At 38.9% G+C, this 19,552-nt stretch overlaps 1 protein-coding gene across 2 annotated transcripts in view; it reads right to left on the bottom strand.

Moving 5' to 3' along the window:
- Positions 1–19,342, bottom strand: part of ANGPT1 (angiopoietin 1) — a 162,713-nt gene extending 143,371 nt beyond the window's left edge. For both annotated transcript variants that reach the window (XM_060775770.2, XM_060775771.2), the window contains exon 1: positions 18,553–19,342. In XM_060775770.2, the coding sequence (XP_060631753.2) occupies positions 18,553–18,852 (300 nt within the window). In that variant the 5' untranslated portion in view covers positions 18,853–19,342. The remainder of the gene's footprint in view (positions 1–18,552) is intronic.
- Positions 19,343–19,552: the final 210 nt, after the last annotated feature.

The raw sequence follows: 19,552 nt of genomic DNA, 5'->3' as shown, positions 1-19,552 counted from the left end.
TGGAAGCACCCATAGATAAAACAGAAATGCAAGTCAAAGTCTCAAAAATCCATGGCCCATTTAGAAAAAAGGTAGCAACACAGTGGAAGTGTTGATCTTCACCTTCACCCCTGTCAATGCTTTCTTTTCAGAATAATTTGCAGTTTCCTGCAATGGATATCAGGGGGTTTTTTTTCTAATCACAAGTATTTTAATCAAGATTCCTGATGCCATAGTCCAATAAAGAATGGTTTTGTTCCAAAGTGATTTTGAAACTAAAACACCAGCTACACTCCCATATAATGCAGTATGGGACAGCATTATATGGCCAGTATAAACTGCCTTATTTATTTATTGTGTCATCCGCAACCAGAACACTGTATTACATTTCTAACAAAACAAACAAACAGATTTAAAAAAAAACAAATTTTGCAAACTTGGTAGCTGATTAAATGCCCTTTGACCAGTATCTGGCCACTTGGAGTGCCTCTGGTGTTGCCGCAAGAAGGTCCTCCATCGTGCATGTGGCAGGGCTCAAGTTGCATTGCAGTAGGTGGTCAGTGGTTTGCTCTTCTCCACACTCGCATGTCGTGGATTCAACTTTGTAGCCCCATTTGCCCCTTAACCCCTGAAATAACGAGACAGACAACAAAGGTATGGATTCAAATTGGGCAACTTTTATTGAAATGTTACCTATTTAACTTTACCTGAACTAAACTAAGTGTCAAGGAACTTGGTGGCAAGCTGAGGCATCGTCCCCAGCTACTGAGTGTGTAATGTCAGTGTGCCCTGGATCCCCAACCGGGCAACCTGAAGGTAAAAGTCTGGAGAAGCCCGTGTCCAATTATTGATATCAGCTTCTCTCTTAACTGGGCCAATGGATGTCCCCTCACCCATTTGTTGACTTCTAGGTGAGTGTTTGTTGTACAGTGCCCCCCACCCGTAATGGGTGCCATGTGTATACCTCCATGTCAGTGTTTTCCTGAACTATTTATGCTGGCCTATTTAAACCAAACCACTCCATCTAGCCCCTAATAACAGTGTAGGGTAGGCGAAAAAACCCCCCAGAACATGAGAGGCAAAAAATTCCTACCCGGCTCCAACGGGCAACCCAAATTATACTGTCAATGGGCGGGAGTGGCGGGCGAAAAGTCAAGCAAGACTGAAGGTAAGGGGCTGGCTCACGTGATAAGCCAGCCCCCGCCCCTCTTCCAGGAGGTTCTAACGGAACCTCCTATTCTCTACCTTCAGGGGGTGGGGCAAATCGCTCTCCCCACCAACTTCGTTGGTGTGGAGAGTCCCTTCTGAAGATTGGCTCTGCATCTCGTGGTGCCAGAGCGCAGTCTGTTCAGCGCTTTCCAAGTCGCCCAGTCTTCTGTGTGCCCAGGGGGGAGTCTCTCATCTGGTATCACCCACGGATTGATAAAACTGATATTTAAAAAAAAAACATCTCGAGCCTCCAAGCTTCTTTCCTGTGGAGTATAACACACCTCAGCACACACAAGAGAACATATAGCAGGAACACAAGACATAATCTGAGCTGGCAATTCAAACATGCAGTATTTCTCCTTCACCAACATTCTGTGGCCACATGCTGCTCATAATATGGTTACTAAAATATTTGCATTACATTAGAAAGGAATAAAACTTTTTTGTTACAATCAAAATGTAATGTAGTCAAAATAATTATTTACAAATTAATGCATTATTTCTATTTAGCTAATTCCAAACATAAGGCTTGTACAAGTTAATCCATGATAAACATAGTTTAAATGTACAATTGAAACAACACTGTTTACATATGAAAACGGAAATCAAAAGGCCGGGTGCAATAGGACTTAACTGAACTGCTTAGCCTTCCTGAGACTTATCCATGCATTAAATGATATCATAGCACATACCACTTTCCCTACAGATTAACTCAGATGTAGAAACAACAGACAAGCTCGAGACCGAAGAAATCTCTCCTGAAAATATTATTTAATAAATGATTCATTCACAGAACTGTAGCATACCTTACAATAAAATGAAGGCAATGTTGGTATCAGCAACTGATTTTATGTTTGGTGAACTATAGTTTCCAGCATGTGCAGTGTAGCAGTCAAATCATACAACTTCATGAAAAACACAGTTACTTTCAGGAAAGCCTCAGACACATTCATGGTTGATCAATCCTGTGAGCTGTTAGGCATAGGTGCAGGTCTTTCATGTTAACAGGCAATATCAGATAACAGTGGTGAGTTGAATCGGCAGTCCCAATGACTTTCCCACAAATGATCTTACAGAATGTAGGTGATCAAAATTCATTTGATAACAATTAAACAAATACCGTTTCCCTGTAACCTAGTGCCAAGTTTTTTTTAAAAAAAAACTTTAAAATAATAGTACCACTCTATACTTCGCTGGCCAAACTTCACCTGTAATTCTACATCCAGATTTGGGCACCACAATTCAAGAAGGATATTGACAAAGTAGAATATGGCCAGAGAAAGGTGACCAAAATGATCAAAGGTTTGAAGGCCAAGCCCTATGAGGAACAGCTTAGGAAACTGGGCATGTTAGCTTGCAGAAAAGAAGGACGAAAGGGGACATTATATTTATATTTAAGTACATGAAAGGGTGTCACATTGAGGAGGGGACAAGCTTTTCTTCTGCTACTCTGGAGGTTAGGGCCCCTTCCACACAGCTGTATAAAATCCACATTGAACTGGATTATATGGCAGTGTGGATTCAGATAATCCAGTTCAAACCTGATATTGTGGATTATCTGCCTTGGTATTCTGGGTTATATGGCTGGGTGGAAGGGCCCTAGGACACCGAGCAATGCTGTGGATGAAAACTACACACACACACACACACAATTTTATAGATTTAGATATGCAAGTAAGAATAAAAACACTCAATATTTCCAAATTAATTGCCTAAGTTGAAAAACAGACTTCTTTTTTTGGCTTCTGTTCATATGTTCTTCAGCTCCAGGTTAGAATTCCATCCTGGGAAATATTTTCATGATAGAAACACCAGCATTGAGGTGATTATGGCAGAGACCCTATGTTATTGCTGGCAGATTGTAAATGGAGGAGTGTAAATCCCCACTAGCAATCTTTGGCTGGGCTCCTTCTTCTGCCCCATTGCACAATCATAGCTGATGATTTATACAACCATGATTAGTCAGTAGGTGATAGAAGTGGAGAACCTTAGAAAAAATGACACCCCTTTTGGATTTCCATGCTATTTGCTGATGATCCAGAATGACACTAGATCCTCTTTTTGTTCCTGCCAGAAAAACTATATACCTATGATTCCTCACCCTATTGGCCATTGCTTGGACACAGAGGTATAGGCTGGTACAATTACGTGGGATTGCATATGAAGTGATCAAGATGAAAGAATATATTGGAGACGTCTTTCAAAATTAGTTGCCTGAGATGAAAAACAGACTTCTTTTTTTATGTTAAGCCACGTTGAGATAAAGGGGGGTATAAATAATAATGATAATAATAATAATAATAATAATAATAATTCCACAATAGCCTTAAATCACATATACACCTATGTAAGGTGATGTTATGTGAGCATATGTCACCAACAGTATGGTGGCCTGAAATAGCAGACAAGCATTCATGAAGTATCCCTAATTAAATGTTTCCATACTTGATTTGGCAGAATTTTTTGCTAAATTGTTGAAGTATTGTAAATCCAAAAATACATACTTTTCATTTCTGTGTTTGGTTGCAAACATCCGTTTTTAGTGTTGTTGTTTTTGTTGCTGCTGTGTTCATTCAAAGTCATGTGTCACCTACGGCAACCCTAAGGTGATTCAGTTCAGGTAAGATTTGTTCACAAGAGGTTTACCATTGTCTTCCTTAAAGACTGAGACAGCATGACTTGTCCAAACTCAGTCTGTGGATTTCCATGGCTGAATAGAGATTTGAACCCTAGTCTCCAAAGTTGTAGTCCAATGCGCAAACTACTATGCCATGATGGCCAAATTGAACACAGATTTTAAAAGTCTCTGAAGTTTAGCACTTGGATAAATTATGTAGACTTCAGACTAAAAACACATAGTGGATTCAATGGCCCATTAATTAGGCATGTGTATTGAGGCAAAAAAAACCATGCTGTTTTTGGATCCATTTTTGTTTGACCCCTCATTTTGCTTACCGGAAAGTTACCTAAAAGGGGAGGGGTGTTTCTGTTTCATTCGACAGCGATTCGGTTCATTGGAGACAATTGGAAACTTTAAAGGCTAAATCCTTAACCATTTTAAGGCCTATCTACATGAAACCTGCCTCAGTTGTAGACCCCATTTACAACTGCAGGTCTACCAAGTTTTGAAATAATTCATTAATATACTGATTTTTTAGAATTATTTTAAGTTTTAAACATAACATTTTAGAAAATGAGACTTCCCGCAAGAGAGTATTCTGGACACCACCAGGCTTTTTATTGGCTGAGAGACCCACAGAGAGAAAAAATTCAACTCCCATCATACTCCAAGATGAACTTTACCCTATTCTAATGCCAATGGGAAAGCAAGTTCCCTGAGCCCTTTCCAAGAAAAAATGAAGAAGGCTTTTTCTGCTGGGGAGAGAAAAAGATACCACAGATCCTCCTGCCTCAGGTATTTTGTGGACTTAACTCACTCTCTGAATCCATTTCAGTGGTCTTTTCATCTCTCTCTTCCCCTTTCTGTTTTTGGAAATTAAAAAAAATTACGAATCTTTTTGTTAACAGTGATCCAGACCCATGTCTACCACTAATATGGAAGCCAGCAGAACCCTTTTCTTTGGATGATAACTGGAGAATGCCTTTCAATATTGTTATCACTACATATAGTTGTATCTTCTATCCATCTTTAAATTTCAGCCTCATTTTATTGGTCTTCAAAAAGTTAAATAATGGGCATTTTGTGCACACACATCCAGTCTATGCTTATGATACACTTACTGAAATCACTGAGGCACACAAGTCCCACTGATGTCAATGGCCACACTCTACGCATGACTACATCTGGATTCAACCTATAGTGAAGCCACTGAGAAGAATATAACAAACAGGATGACGGAGCAAAAAGATTAGTAATTGGGCAAACCTGGCATGAAGTCAAGTGAATTTGTTGCTGGTTTGCATCTTATCAAACCCCAGAAGTTTCCTTTCAAGCACCTTATAAGTATTATTTCACAGAAAGACCCAATTAGAGGGCATGAAGCTACAGCCAGCATACCAAAATGAATGAAGTGGTTTTGAGTTATAAATGGAAAGCTCCATTTACATTAGAAAGATTGCATTATATTGCAAACACACAGCAAAACACCTCCCAAAATAGATGCACCACTAAATGTTTGGAGACCTTTCCAAAGTGGGAGTGAGTTATATGACAGGATGCAAAACCACAGAGACATTTGGAAAGCTGAAAGAATCCAGCTTGAAATTTGCTACAAATAAAAAAATAACATGAGATATTCACTCTATAGCTCTTTTCCACAATTCTAACACATTAACCTCAGTGGAAAATGAACAAAGGAAACTCAAGTAACTGAAAACCAGTGGCTTTTGTTCACCAAAATTCAAATATTCTACATGATTATTTTGGAGAAAATCATGTGAATCTTTTTTTCTTTTTCTGTAAGTCACATATATCAACAGGTCTCAAAGCCTTTGTTTGTTTTTTAAACTAATATGACATTTGTTTTAATTTAATTTCTATAGAATGGGTTTAGAGGAAGGAAGAAAAATCAAAATCCTTCTTCCTTACATACATCCTCACAGTAGTTGTTTTGCTGTATGTCCTTCATTATACGTTTGAGAGTCACAGTTTTCCCTAAACAATGTCCCCAAATACAAATAGGTCTGTAGGACTCTGGAGGATGCAAAATGGTGACCAGATCCCCATAACAGAAAAAATAAAGGGGAGGACATATGAAGGAAGAAGAACAAACTATTTTCTTTACAGTGATGAGTCTCCCACCAAGAAAAACTTTTGGAAAATCTCTCCATCCATCCCTTAGAGAAATTCTGTGAAATGACTCAACCCAATATTTCTCCACTGACAAATAGGTCAGAAAATTTTGATAGGTCCTTCTTGTATAGCTGTAAACAAATACAATCATCTACAGGTTGTAAATTATATATACCAATAATTGCTGTACTTTTCAGTTTTCAGTTTGTGCAGGGAAACAGGAGACAGGTTTTATTGATAAAATAACCCAATACAGTTTGCCTTATGCATGGTCATAATGCTTTCTTTGGGGTTATATAAAATCATAAAATGATTTTATGTAATGTGACAATTTTGTGAGCTAGCACAGTATAGTGGTTTGAGTATTGGATTAGGACATTGGAATATCAGGGTTCAAATCCCCACTTAACCATAGAAACCCACTGGATGACCTTGGGCAAACAGATCCTCTCAGCCTCAGGAGAAGGCAATGTTTAAGTCTTTATGAATGAATCTTAACAAAAAAACCCCCTGAGGTCACCATAAGTCAGAAATGACACGGAGGAACACAACAACATCAAATATGGCATTTCATAAAATCATTAGTATATTGTCTCTAGTCTGTACATACCTATTTAAAATGTAACTGCTCAAAATTCTCTAAACCAGGAAGTCTCAAACCATACACGCATATATGGTCTGACCATCTACTTAAAAGATATAAAAACTTCACTGTCTGTATGTTTTCAATTATTCAAAGACATGTGTGAGAGAGAAACATTAATTTGATTTTCATCACTGCCATTGCCAGCACAAAGTTGGACAGCTCGTTTTTCTCTGTCTTTGAATCTTGGTTATCACTCCAAGCTAAGGCAAAGGGCAACTCTAATTTTCTCATTTCACATTATGCTACAAGGTTTCAAACCACTACAGTTTGAAGTAATGTTAAAAGCTTTATGGCTGGAATCACTGAGTTGCTGTGAGTGTTTGGGGCTGTATGGCCATGTTTCAGCAGCACTCTCTCCTAAAGTTTTGCCTGCATTTTTGGCTGGCATCTTGAGAGGTTCTGTTGGTAATTAAATAAGTGGAGTGTATATATACTTGTGAAATGTCCAGGTGGGAGAAAGAACACTTGTCTGTTTCAAACAAATACAAATGTTGCAGTTAGAAAGCTTGGATTAGCATTTGAGTAGCCATGAAATTTGAAAAGTCAATCAGTGAGAGTGTCTGCATAGAGGTAGCCTGGTCTTTGACTACAGTTTGATTTGGACAATATTAGTTTGGACAATGTAAGAGATAGCAATGTATCTCATAGGTGGATTTATTAGTACTTGCAAGCAGAAGATTAGCAACAACAAGATCTTTGCCATCCCACATCTCTTTGAATTCATTTTGCAGGAACTGAAGAAAGCATAAGGCAAGAGGAGATGGAAGGAGGGCTAAGCAACTGGGGCAGTTTCAAAGCAGCTTTTTTCATGTCAGGAGTGACTTGAAAATCTGCAAATCACTTCTGGTGTGAAAGAATTGGCCATCTGCAAGTACGTCACCCATAAGACACCCAGATGTTTTGATGTTTTACCATCCTTGTGGGAGGCTTCTCTCATGTCCCCATATGGGGAGCTGGAGCTGACAGAGGGAGCTCATCTGTGCTCTCTTTGGATTTGAACCTCTGACCTGAAACTTTGGTCCTGCTGGCACAAGACATTACGCCACCGGGGGCTCCTGTTTTCAAAGCAGCTGAAAGTAAGGGATGATAGGTCATTAATCAACAATGTCCCTGCCAAATGGACACGGTTGCAGGACATCCCTTCACATAGCTGTAATAGGACAGAAAGGGCAGGCACACTCCTTTAGCCCCAAAATGAATTTAATCAAAAGTTAACAGCTTATAGAAGGGTTGTCCATATTATTGTCCCATGCCAACTCTGGAGCTGTCCATTTCACCATTAGAGACTATGGCCAATTTCACCCTCATAGAGCTATTTCTCCAAATTGTGGTCTATGGTTGTTACATTCTGCCTTTGTCTCTGGTCTTATTATAACAAAACACAGATTTATAGCAGCTATACAACTCAGAATATAAACAGAAATCTAACAAAAATAGGAAGAGGATGTGACCAGCTGGAGAAAGGCTAATGTTCACTGTGCCAAAATATCTGCTTAAGCAAGTATCAGCTTCCTAAAGGAATCTACATTCTGCCTTTCCAATGGCTTCACCCTCCTTCATTCAAAATCAATGCAAATATAAAAACAAACTCTTGTGTTTAATTTATAATTATTTGGTATGCTTCTCTGCCACCTTCTGTTTTAAGGCATCTTCAAGAATCTTGACATCTGATCAAGATTCTTTAGAAAATGTTTACTCCATTTCTGCCCTGCCAAGCAGCTGTTTCATAAATCTGACCAGGATGGTATATTTAATCCTGACATGGTATCTTTAGGAAGAAAACTCTTACACACATTGGCTGACTACTTTAGAGCATGCATAAATACAAAACACCCCAAAGGGCAAACAGTCTCCTTAGTAATTTCTTCTAGGTTCAAATGTTCAAAGCTGTTTAGTATCCAATAGTCATCCCTGGAACTTTTAAAGCTATATGCAGGTTGAGTATTCTTTATCCGAAATACTTGGGAAATGAATTGGATTGTAGATTTTAGGATATTTGTATGTACACGATATTTTTTTACAATTTTGTGCATGACAAAAAGTTGGTGTACATTGCACCACCAAAAAGCAAAGTTATTATCTCATTTGGACAATTTTATATTTTATATTTTGGAGCCTTTTGGATTTCGAGGTAAGGGGTATTCTAGAACATAGAATGTTTCAAAGATCAGCAGTGTATATGTTTCACAAATTGTAAGATAAAATGCCCTTAAAGTTTCAAGGAGAAATCATCACAAGCATTTCTAATTCAGAATAGAAGTCTACTGACAGATTATTGGATTCTAGGAACCTTAGTCCCAAAATAGGTATTTTCTAAGCTCAGCTTTTTCTCCTCTTTCAAAAAGCCTTGGAGCAATGTTAAGAGTGGTTTTAAGCAGTTTTAATAGTTGATATACCATTTCCATTACAGATTTTCATAAAATCATACAGTTGGAAGAGGTCACAACACTACTGATAGATGATCCTCCAGAGACAGAGACTTTGCCATTTTATTGAAATTGTTACTCATGTTGGGTTCTTTGTAGAGAATTTCTTGGCATAAACAGCATCAGGGAAAGATCAGGCAATTCCCAATTCCTGAGATTTTTATGGATGGATTAATAGACCCCTTGTGTCCCATTTCTCCATCAACCTGCAACCTTTTTTTACACCAAGGACATTTGATTAGTTTTGAACATTTTCCCCACATAGGTATTTTTGTACACATTTTAGATGCATTTTGAAGCTCAGAACAATATTGAAAAATCCTAAAATGTGTACTTTGATTATTATATTAGTCTGGGAGGTGAGAATCAGGTCAATTTTCTTTAAAAGGTGTGGGGGGTTCAAATCCTCTCACTTCTCTGGGTAGAAAATGGAACAAAAATAATAACTAGCACTAGAAAGCTGCAACGCATAAGAACATGGGCAAGACAACCCAGAGCCCAATATGTTTTCAGAGTTCCTGGGCTAAAGTGACTTGGCTGTACTCCAAAGTCTGATGGGGCCTCACACTGACCTCTGGATTAATACAACCTGCCCTATCCTTTTGACACTTGAGGAGTAATGTGGAAACATAAGTAACATCCAGTTTGCAATTCCCAAAATTCCTCAACATCACTTATGCAGACTAGGACTATAAGAGTTGTAAAGTAGTGCATACAATCCATCCCCGATTTGTATGCATACATGGTGGGGCACAGCATTTTGATGCAAAGGCATCCATCAGGACAGTCTCACAACCATGATTCCCAAAGGAGTCCAAAATGCAGGCAACCACACTGATCGACATCTGCAAAGTCACACAGCCCAACAAAATATATTGGTGTCTTGGTCTTTAGGACTGTTCCTGGTGTTATTTGGGGCACCGATTCAAAAAAATTGCATTGAATAGACTGAATCATCTCTAGTTTCTTAGATATGGTAATCATGGTTTTCTATAGGCTAGCAAATGGCAACTGGTAGATGACATAAGTTCTGTATCTCAAAAACTCAAACTGATAGCAGACAAGTGGTACCAATTTTTTTTTAATCAGCAGACCAAATATATCCAGAAACTGGTCTAACATTTGAGGCACCAAAATGTGTGTTGTCCAGTGATAGTTTATCTCTACCAGGAGGGAACAGGTCAAAACAAAGCTACTTCAAAATAAAAATAGTTCAAAGCAATACAGTCAGCCCTCACCTTTCATGGGGGGTAGAGGTGCAGAATCCTTACAAAAGTGGAAAAGAACATGAATTTAGAGCAAAATGGGAAACACCTTTTTTTAACCTGAGAGAACACTTCTCTAGACATTTCTAGGTTCTCCAGCATGACTCTCAGTGTTCTCTCTGGGCTTTACAAGATCCTTCACTATGATTCCAGGGTCAACTTCTAATTGACTCTAGAATCACACTAAAAGGTTTAAATTGTCTAAAGAAGTGTTCTTTCTAAATTTTCTCTAGATCTTTGCCAGTGTGATTTGCCAGCTTTGTGGCCAGTCTGGGTCATTTCTTCTCACCATCAAGTATACATGGCATTTTACAGTAAAACAAGGAAAAACAATGTGTCCTGTCAAAGACATACATTCCAAAATAGTTGTGTATACGCATACACAGGGAGGCTAGAAGGAATAAGAAGAGAAGAGAGTGTTGAATACAGTACAGATTTTTCTTGTTGTTACACTCTCAAGCAAACAACTTACAAGTGTTTGTCTTTCTCTGGAGGAAACAGTACCTAGAAAAATCTAAGGATGGAATGCCTCTACAACGAAATGGTTATCTGTTGACCTCTGGGGAAGGCATGCTAACCTATTACTTTCTTCCAAACCTCACTGATGAGATGCACTTAGAAAGAATTTGAGGAATGGGGGGAGTATGCCCAACCATGACATCAAGGCCAGTTGCTACTGGGAGGTCTGTTTCTCTCAGATCCATCTGCTGTAAGATACTTACATCACTCAACTTCCTTGCATTTGATTCTACTATACTTGATCAGTGACAGCTAAATGCATGAAGATGTGCTGCTTTGAACAAAGAAGAACAATGCGCTAAATCTAATTCCCAATGCAGTGAAGGAGATTTTGCCCTAGAAACAAAAGAAATGGTCCCCTTCTTCATTATAGGGTTGCTTAGATTTAGAAGGAGGTGGGGATAGCAATTGTAAATGCACTTCCAAATGTATATGGAAACTGTCCATGTATCAATGGTACAAGACTATATATGTTGCCACATGCAGACCTCTTGATGGGTCAGGAAGTTTATAGACCATAGCCAGTCCTCAACATTTGTGATTTTAACTTCTACAGATCTGATCATTTAAGAATTTGATTAAAATGTTCTCTTTGGGATCCTCTGTATCCTTTAGTGTGACTCTATGGTCAGCTTTCTCTGGAGGTCGACTATAAAGTCCTGCTGGAGGATCTAGACATTCCAAGGGAGGTGTTTTCTCAGGAAAAGAAGACATGGGTTTTTTGTTTGTTTGTTTTTTTGCAGTTTTAGACTTGTGGGGATCCTGTGCCCCTAACTACAGCAGATTGAGAGGGTGGATTGTATTCTATTTCTTCACCATTTTGGGGTTGTTTTCATTTGCAAAATATACACTGTCGCTTAAAGGCTGGGGAGATCTCCCAAAAAGAATATCAAAGGGACATTCTACTGACAAGTTTGTTGACTGATGGTCCTGTATGATTTAGTGTTAACACAAATGGCCAACCAACTGCTGTTATTAATGAAAATAAGTAAGTTGGGATTGCATGGTCAAGGCTTTCCTCAAAGCCTGGGAAACATTCAGAGAGTGAAAAGAAAATGTGAGGATACAACAATAACACCAACCTCAGCCAAAAGTGAAGTTGGCATTTTTCAAAAGCTTTTTGTTATATAGGGCATGTGTGTGTCTGTTTGTGTGCCTTTTCTAAAATATTCTTCCCAAGTACATAAGCTCTCTGTTTTTACCACTCCTTAAGTGTTTCCATGTTGGGGACCTCCTGACTTTTGTTGTGGGCACTTTGGAGTATCTCTGCGGGTAACTGGAATTTGCATGAGTAAAGCCCTTTACCAACATTCAGCCACATGAATAGAAGAAAGATGTTTTGAATGTTAAAAGCAGCCAACTATTTTATATTTGGATACAAACAGCATTGTTTATGAGACAATTTGATTTCTATATAATTGTAAGGTTGTTGACAGCTTGGCTCTTTTCTTGGCTGCAGGTGTAAGCATCTCAACATGGGCAGCAGGGGAAATCTAATTTCTCACCAACTCCAAGTGACAGCTCTCTTACCATCAGTAGTCCTGCCATGAGGACATTCCATTGAAGCCCCTGAGCAACAGAGCTCATAAAAAAGACTTCTTCAGCTTGGTTCATGCTTTGCATGTACAAGATCCCAGGTTCCAGAGTCACCAATATTTAAAAAGTATCACATAGCAAGTGGTGGGCAACAACTATCAGGGGTGGGATAATAAGGAAATAGTATCTGTCAGAATAATTGGAATGGTGAAAAGCAGAGTGTTCAGGAGGCATTCTCCTCTTTGGGATCCACATAGAGTGATAAAAATTACAAAAAGTACAAAAGCACTGACTGGAGGTCCAGATCTGGTTTTGAAAAACAGATCTCTCTGAATGTTAAACAATATATGGGATCCTGACAGAGTACTGGAAAGGTAAAATTCTATCTTTGGGGGTTTCCAGAAAAGGCTATTCACAATCCTTTTTTAACAGAGCAACAGGGCTTGAACTAGAAAGTTAGCTTTTCTATTACTAAGCTGTTTATATAGTTCTCATAGGAATGGGAGGTGGCTTACTCTTCACTTTCATTTGTTTGCTTCTGCACTATAAATCTTTCAGTTTCAATCTTTCATCAGCCTCATCCTAGGGTAGATGGCTGCATCTCCGCTCAACGAATCTATAGTCATCTATGCAGATCTTGAAAATCAGCCATGGGACAGTCTGGATAGCATTAGTGTTTAGGGCCAAGTCATACCACCTGCTGTGAGGGAATGCTGGACCCCACCAGCTGAGGGATTGTGGTGCTTTCTCTTGCTGCATAATCTACCAGAAATATAGCTTATCTTATAGCATTGATGTGTGTCAGTTTTTGGTATCAAACCAAGTCTGGGGGAGGTCTGGAATTACAGCAAGTGCCAGCCTCCTTCAGGAACTAGTCCTTCATAACTTCAGTTTCTAAGGAGGTAGAACAGGGGAAACATTAATAAAATTTATCCTTCACTGACCTTAATGAGGGGGAACAAGGTGTGAAGGTCCTATACTTCATTTTGAGAATAAATTGCACTTTATGGAATTTTGAAGGAGAGCAGTTCACTCCACTTTGCTTCTAATTTCAGCATGACTAGTTTGGTTAGTATTTGGATAGTCCACCAGCAGGGAATACCATGGATCTCAAGACAGGGTTAGAAAAGACCCTTGGTTAAACCCCTGGAGAACTGCTGTCAGTGAGATGGCTCATGTTCCCACCCTTTAAAAGACAGCTTCTCCTGTTTTTGAAATGTGAGAGGGATTATTATTTGGGGAACTGGCAACTGCAAAAACAGGTTAGGCCACATGGATCCCATGGGCCATCTTTTGCCAATCCATGTGGGCCACATAGAAAATACCAGCTACATGGGCGAATGGACCAGCTAAATATAAGGCAGCTCCCTGTGTTACTCTGTCCATATCTTAATAAGCCCAGACCTACTGGATTTTTTAATTTTCTGTAGATAATAAAAGAATTGCTAAAAATGTTAGTCACATTTTGTCAATGCTCTACTTTATCCATTTCTCTTCTAGATATTATGCAAACACAGACAGTGTGCAGAGGGATACTTTGATAAACACACATCTGTATAGTTGCAAAACCATTTGTAGTTGTACAATACATTTGGGTAAGTTCAGCATGGGGAAGAAAAATCCTGAAAAGTTGCCAAGTTAAAAATTACAGAAATCTATTCCTTGACTATATTTAAACAAGGAAATTACAACCTAAGCATTTCAATGCTGTATGATAGCCAGTTATTGCAAGAAATAAACACAACAGTGTGTAGTCTGTTTTACTCTGTTAGAAGAAACATGGCAGTTGTGAAACCAAAGGTTAAGTGATAAGTGAAGTTATTCTTCTTAAAATAAATACCACAAGGAAAAGCTGCAAATATGTTTATCAAGCTATCATCTTCTGGTAGTTTCAGCAAAAATGCTCTTTGTGACACTCCTAACTTGGTCCCTTGTCCAACCAATCACTTAAACATCAACAAAGGATATGCAAATTTCACTGGACGACACCCAAACTTAATTGCTTACAGTCAGGCACGGAACTCTTCAGCGGGATTTGAAGTGACAGCTCATTGCAAGAAGGGTTTTAAAATATTTATTTTGTTTTCCAAAATCTACTCTCTTTCTCTTTCTCTCTCTTTTTTTTTAAAAAAAGATCAAACTGCATTTCTTCCAGATTAGCTAAGCTAAGACCATTGCAATGTCAACTTCCTAGTTAAACAATCCATACTTCAGTTCTTTTTTATGTCGTCCGTCTCCCTTCCAAGCTCTACAAAACTTGTGTTTGGGATATGTTGTAATAGAAGTAATATGTTCTGATGTCTTCTAATGCTAAATAGTTTTAATGAGTGTGATATGCTACAGCAAAGATTTAAGAGTGCACATAGACACAAGCACTGATTTAAAAAAAACCCACTATGTAAGAAACCTGGATAGGGTTTTTTACACAATTATAATGATGTACTTTGGCCATAGCTCTGGGACTAGTATTTCCCATTTACTCAATCTTTGGCTATATTACATTCAAATACTAACACAACTGGATTTTGCAATCTGGATTCTCCCGGCTCGGCTTGGTTTTACTGGCACATTAATTTATTAATTTATTGTTAAATTTTACTGATGATATTGTATAATGTTTTAAAATGATTTTATTGTGAATTGTAATTTTTATGGTATTTATGCTGTTAGCATCCTCTGATGCTCATGTGAGCCCGCGTTGAGTCCCCCTTGTGGGGAGAAGGGTGGGATATAAATATAAATATATAATTGGAACGGATTACTTTAGCATAAAATTATTAGGTGACATTACCTTAATTTTGCAGCTTTCGATGGTTCTCAAGTATATATTCTTTCCAATTAAAGTTTCATTTCTTGGATGGGAAAGTTGTGGTTTAAATGGTTTGCGCCGACAGCAGCAAAACAATGAGTGGCTCATGTAGTGATGTAGGCTACAATGTACACAAATAAATGCATTGAAATGACCCATTTTGTCCCTCCCTAATGCCCACTTCCAAATACAGACACCCTGGAAAGCATGTCCTTTCATTCTGCCAAAAACTGAAAAGCAAAGATATGTGATCTCTGACCACTTGCTACTTTTAAAGGACCTAATGGGAAACCTTTCACCTACTTTCAAAGTTCAGATAACCGCTGAAGAATGTGAGCCATGAAGATACCATTTTGTCACTAACTACATGTTTAACCATCTATCTTTTTCTCTTAAAACTTGAGGGTCAATGGCAATTTAGAGGAGGTCTCCCCACCAAAGTCATTTTTCTTCCTCTGCAGTTTGCAGGCAAAACAGTGGGCTTAGCTCAGTCCCTAGTGGTCAAACACAGAACATGGAACCATTAGATGAAATTTTGCAGGGCAACCTTTTTTTAACAAATGTAAAAGCATACATGTACGCCAACACACAAAGATGCATACAAATGTACACAACTCCAACTGCACTACTAGCTCCAGGAAACAGCTTTTACTCTTGGACATAATGGGTTTTTTAATAAAAAAAATAGCTCAAAATAACAATCATTATGTCACAAAAATTCCCGTGTCTACCTCTTCATTCTTGTCCTTTACTTGCTAAAACTGGATGTGCAATTTTCAGGCTACTCTTCCCCACCCACCCACCACCACAAAACCTGGAAGTAATCACCTCCTTGAATTCAGTGTACCAACTTCCAAAAGAATCTATTTAGGATTGGTTTCAGTTGCTGGCTACAGTCTCCCATACACCCACACATGCACATATACACTGAACTAAGAGCAACTCTCACCCATTTAATAGGGCTTATTTTTCTGAGTAAATCTTTTCAAGACTGTCTAGCCATTTTGGTTTGCTATCCTCCCCCCTATGAAATCCAAGAGCTATGCTTCTGAGTGAAATTGTTTACATGCTGATGAAAAGAGAAAAGAAATTTGGTACATCAAATTGTAAACAGATTACGTCAAAACACAAAAAGCAAGTGCTTTCTTTCAGAGGTGTTCTGTAGGCTGCAATGTGTCAGGGAAGAGAATTCTCAATGAAAATGAATCATAGAATCATAGAGTTGGAAGAGACCTCATGGGCCATCCAAGAAGCAGGAAAATTGTATTCAAAGCACCCCTGACAGATGGCCATCCAGCCTCTGTTTAAAAGCCTCCAAACAAGGAGCCTCCACCACACTCTGGGGCAGAGAGTTCCACTGCTGAACAGCTCTCACAATCAGGAAGTTTTTCCTAATGTTCAGATGTAATCTCTTTCTTGTAATTTGAAGCCATTGTTCCGTGTCCTAGTCTCCAGGGCAGCAGAAAACAAGCTTGCTCCCTCCTCCCTATGACTTCATCTCACATACTTATACATGGCTATCATGTCTCCTCTCAGCCTTCTCTTCTTCATGCTAAACATGCCCAGCTCTTTAAGCCACTCCTCATAGGGCATGTTCTCCAGATCCTTGATCATTTTAGTTGTCCTCATCTCGGATGAGTCTCATTATAGATCATTCACAATGCAGTCTTCTATACTGTCTACTTGAAACCAAACCTTGTTAAATTCAATGGTGCATAACCGCTTTCATACATAGGAAGGAATGCCATATGAAAAGTTTCACTTTCATTTCAGAAGGTAGGACTGAAGGTGGAAATGGCAAGGTGGTGGATAGTGACCACAATTTAGAAGAAAGTTCCTAAGTATCATTTCAGCAGTAGAACAGATCACTTTGGGCTAATGGACTTGGTAAAGAGCATTTTAGCAAAGGTTTGATCACTGACAGTCAAGAAAATTATAGGTGCCTCCTACATTCCACAATATCCATTGAGCAGTGGGTTGAGCTAGATGACTTCTCCCTCCACATCTTTGAAAAGGAACTTCATTGAGTATAGCTCTGCCCAAAGCTATGCTCAATGACAGCTTGGCCTCAATGATAAAGCTTCAGAAACGACTCATGCACCATGCACTTTTCTGCTCAGAAGTAAACGATTTTGGGTTCAGAGGGAAGGTGGAGGACTTTCACATTTCATGGGGAATATAGAGTATACTTCTCTCCTATTGTGCCAAGAATGGTTTGGGGAATCTGGGAGCTATAGTCCCAAAATCCCAATGTGAACAAGCTCTAGTATCTTCTATATCTATGGTTCATCCCAAGTGAGAAAATATTGTACCAAAAGCTTCAGATTCTATGCAGTGTTCATGGAAGTAAATCGTATTGATCATGATGAGTCTTACTTTACAGTTTTATTTTTGCTTTTTTTGAAGTGCAACTTAACTTTTTGAAACATGCATAGGATTCTCTTTTCCATCCAGCTGTTTTAATAATATAATACACATATTGGGGACTTGCACCTGAAAATTAGAAAAAATGCAGAATCCCTGGCAGATTGAACTTGTTCCAAGATCTGTTAAAGTGAATCCAAACCACTTGTTAGCAGATCTTAGAATTGCTGCTTTTTACACTGCAGTCTCTCAGTTCAGGATGAAATGATTTGTATAATTCAGATTATAAGCTGATGTTAGGATGACAGTGATTAATTGTGAGAGGTACCCCCCTCACCTAGCCAGATTTCTACAAAGAAATATGGGGCATATGTTATTCAGGACCTCCAGCTGTGTTATTATTCTTATTTAAGCACATTTTACTAATCAATTTGAGCTTTTGCTTAACCCAATCCCTCTTTCCTCCCACACATGAAATATCCCAACAATTCTTTCTTATAGCCCAATACACTGGGCAATTATTTTAACTCATTCATTTATCAGAAATACAACTTCTTTAGCATAAGTTTCAACCAAAATTGTTGATAAATGAAAATAACTTCAGTTTTAAATAATGCATCTTTTCCATCTATCTTGATCCACCTGGAATGATGTGTCTGTGCCAAAGCAATTGACAATATATGCATCCAAACTTAAGGTGTGTAATTTTTAGAACCTGCTTCTACTATATGCCAATAGAGATATGGACCTGGTCTGTCAAGGTAAAATTACTTATAGCTATCCATGCAAGATAGGCAGAGACTATTTCTTCCACAAAGTCTAGAAGAGAAAGGGGAAAAAATCTAGAAATTTGCTTAAAGCTTTGTTCTCAGTTTATCTCACAACAAACAGCATGTTGTCACTATGACATTTGCTAACCATATATACAATGCAAACCTCATGAGAAATACCTCCTGGATCAGAAAAGCTTAGGACATGCAAACATCAAAACACAAAACAACGTGGGTGAGAAGTTGTGGGAGGTGGGGGTGGGATGAAGCACTTACCTTTTGCAGCCACTGAGTGTAGTTTTCCATGACATGCTCCAGGCGTTGCAGTTTCTGGGTAGAGAAATCCTGCTCCATGTGAGGGGCATCCCTCTGGAGAGCGTTGGTGTTGTATTGTTCAGTGGTGCTTTCGCGACAGTTCCCATCCTGTTCTGGAAGGATGAAAGTGTAGGTGCACTGCCCATGCTGAATCCGGTTATACCTCCTTGTGCTGCTGGACTCTGGCACCCGGCGTGGATTGTTGCAGCCTATGTGAGTCAGGACAGCAGCAAGAAAAGCAAAGCCAAGGAGAACGGTCATGTTACTAGCCCTCTTTTGTGTGTGTGAACAGAAACACTTTCACTCCTTTCCCTCTTGTGTTTTGTTTTGCTTTGCCTTTAAAGATCTCTTTAAGGGAACAAAATGGTAAAGAAAAGAAAATTAAGATAATAACTATCTTTTAAAAAAACTATTTCATGATAACAGAGGGCTTCCTTAGCTGAAGCTGGAGCAATTTATTGCATAGTAGCTGGGATTTATCATTTCCTCTCTGTTACACTTCAGCATGCAGCGTCTTTGAGTCAGCTGCCTAGGCATAGCCTCAGTCTCTTTCTCCTGCCCTAGCTGCGGCTGAACTGCTATTTTCTCGCAGACCTTGGCGTGTTTTATTAAGGTTGCACACTCAAGCCAAGTTGGAAGCCGGCAGTCTTTCACAAGATGACTTGATAGGAATGTGTGTGCGAGTGTGTCCCTATGCTAAAGGATGCCTGATGGGCTCGGGAAAGAGAGAGATCATCTTACACTCCTGGCTTGAAGCACAACCTCAGACATACTCTGCTGCTTGGCTCCTCCCGCACACAAGACAACTTGAGAGCCTTTGACAAAATTTAATGAGTCAAACAGTCCACCTTAATAGACTTCCTATGGGCAGACTGAACTATTAAAATGTACTTACTGGGTCCAAGTTTGTTATAAACTAACCCCCACCCCAGTAAACATTAACATACAGACCGCTGCACAT

The sequence above is a fragment of the Anolis sagrei genome, chromosome 4, assembly GCF_037176765.1.
Source record: "Anolis sagrei isolate rAnoSag1 chromosome 4, rAnoSag1.mat, whole genome shotgun sequence".
In the NCBI taxonomy this organism is placed as follows: domain Eukaryota; kingdom Metazoa; phylum Chordata; class Lepidosauria; order Squamata; family Dactyloidae; genus Anolis; species Anolis sagrei.
The sequence above is the reverse complement of the archived record's forward strand: the minus strand, read 5'-3'. Positions and strand labels throughout refer to the sequence as shown.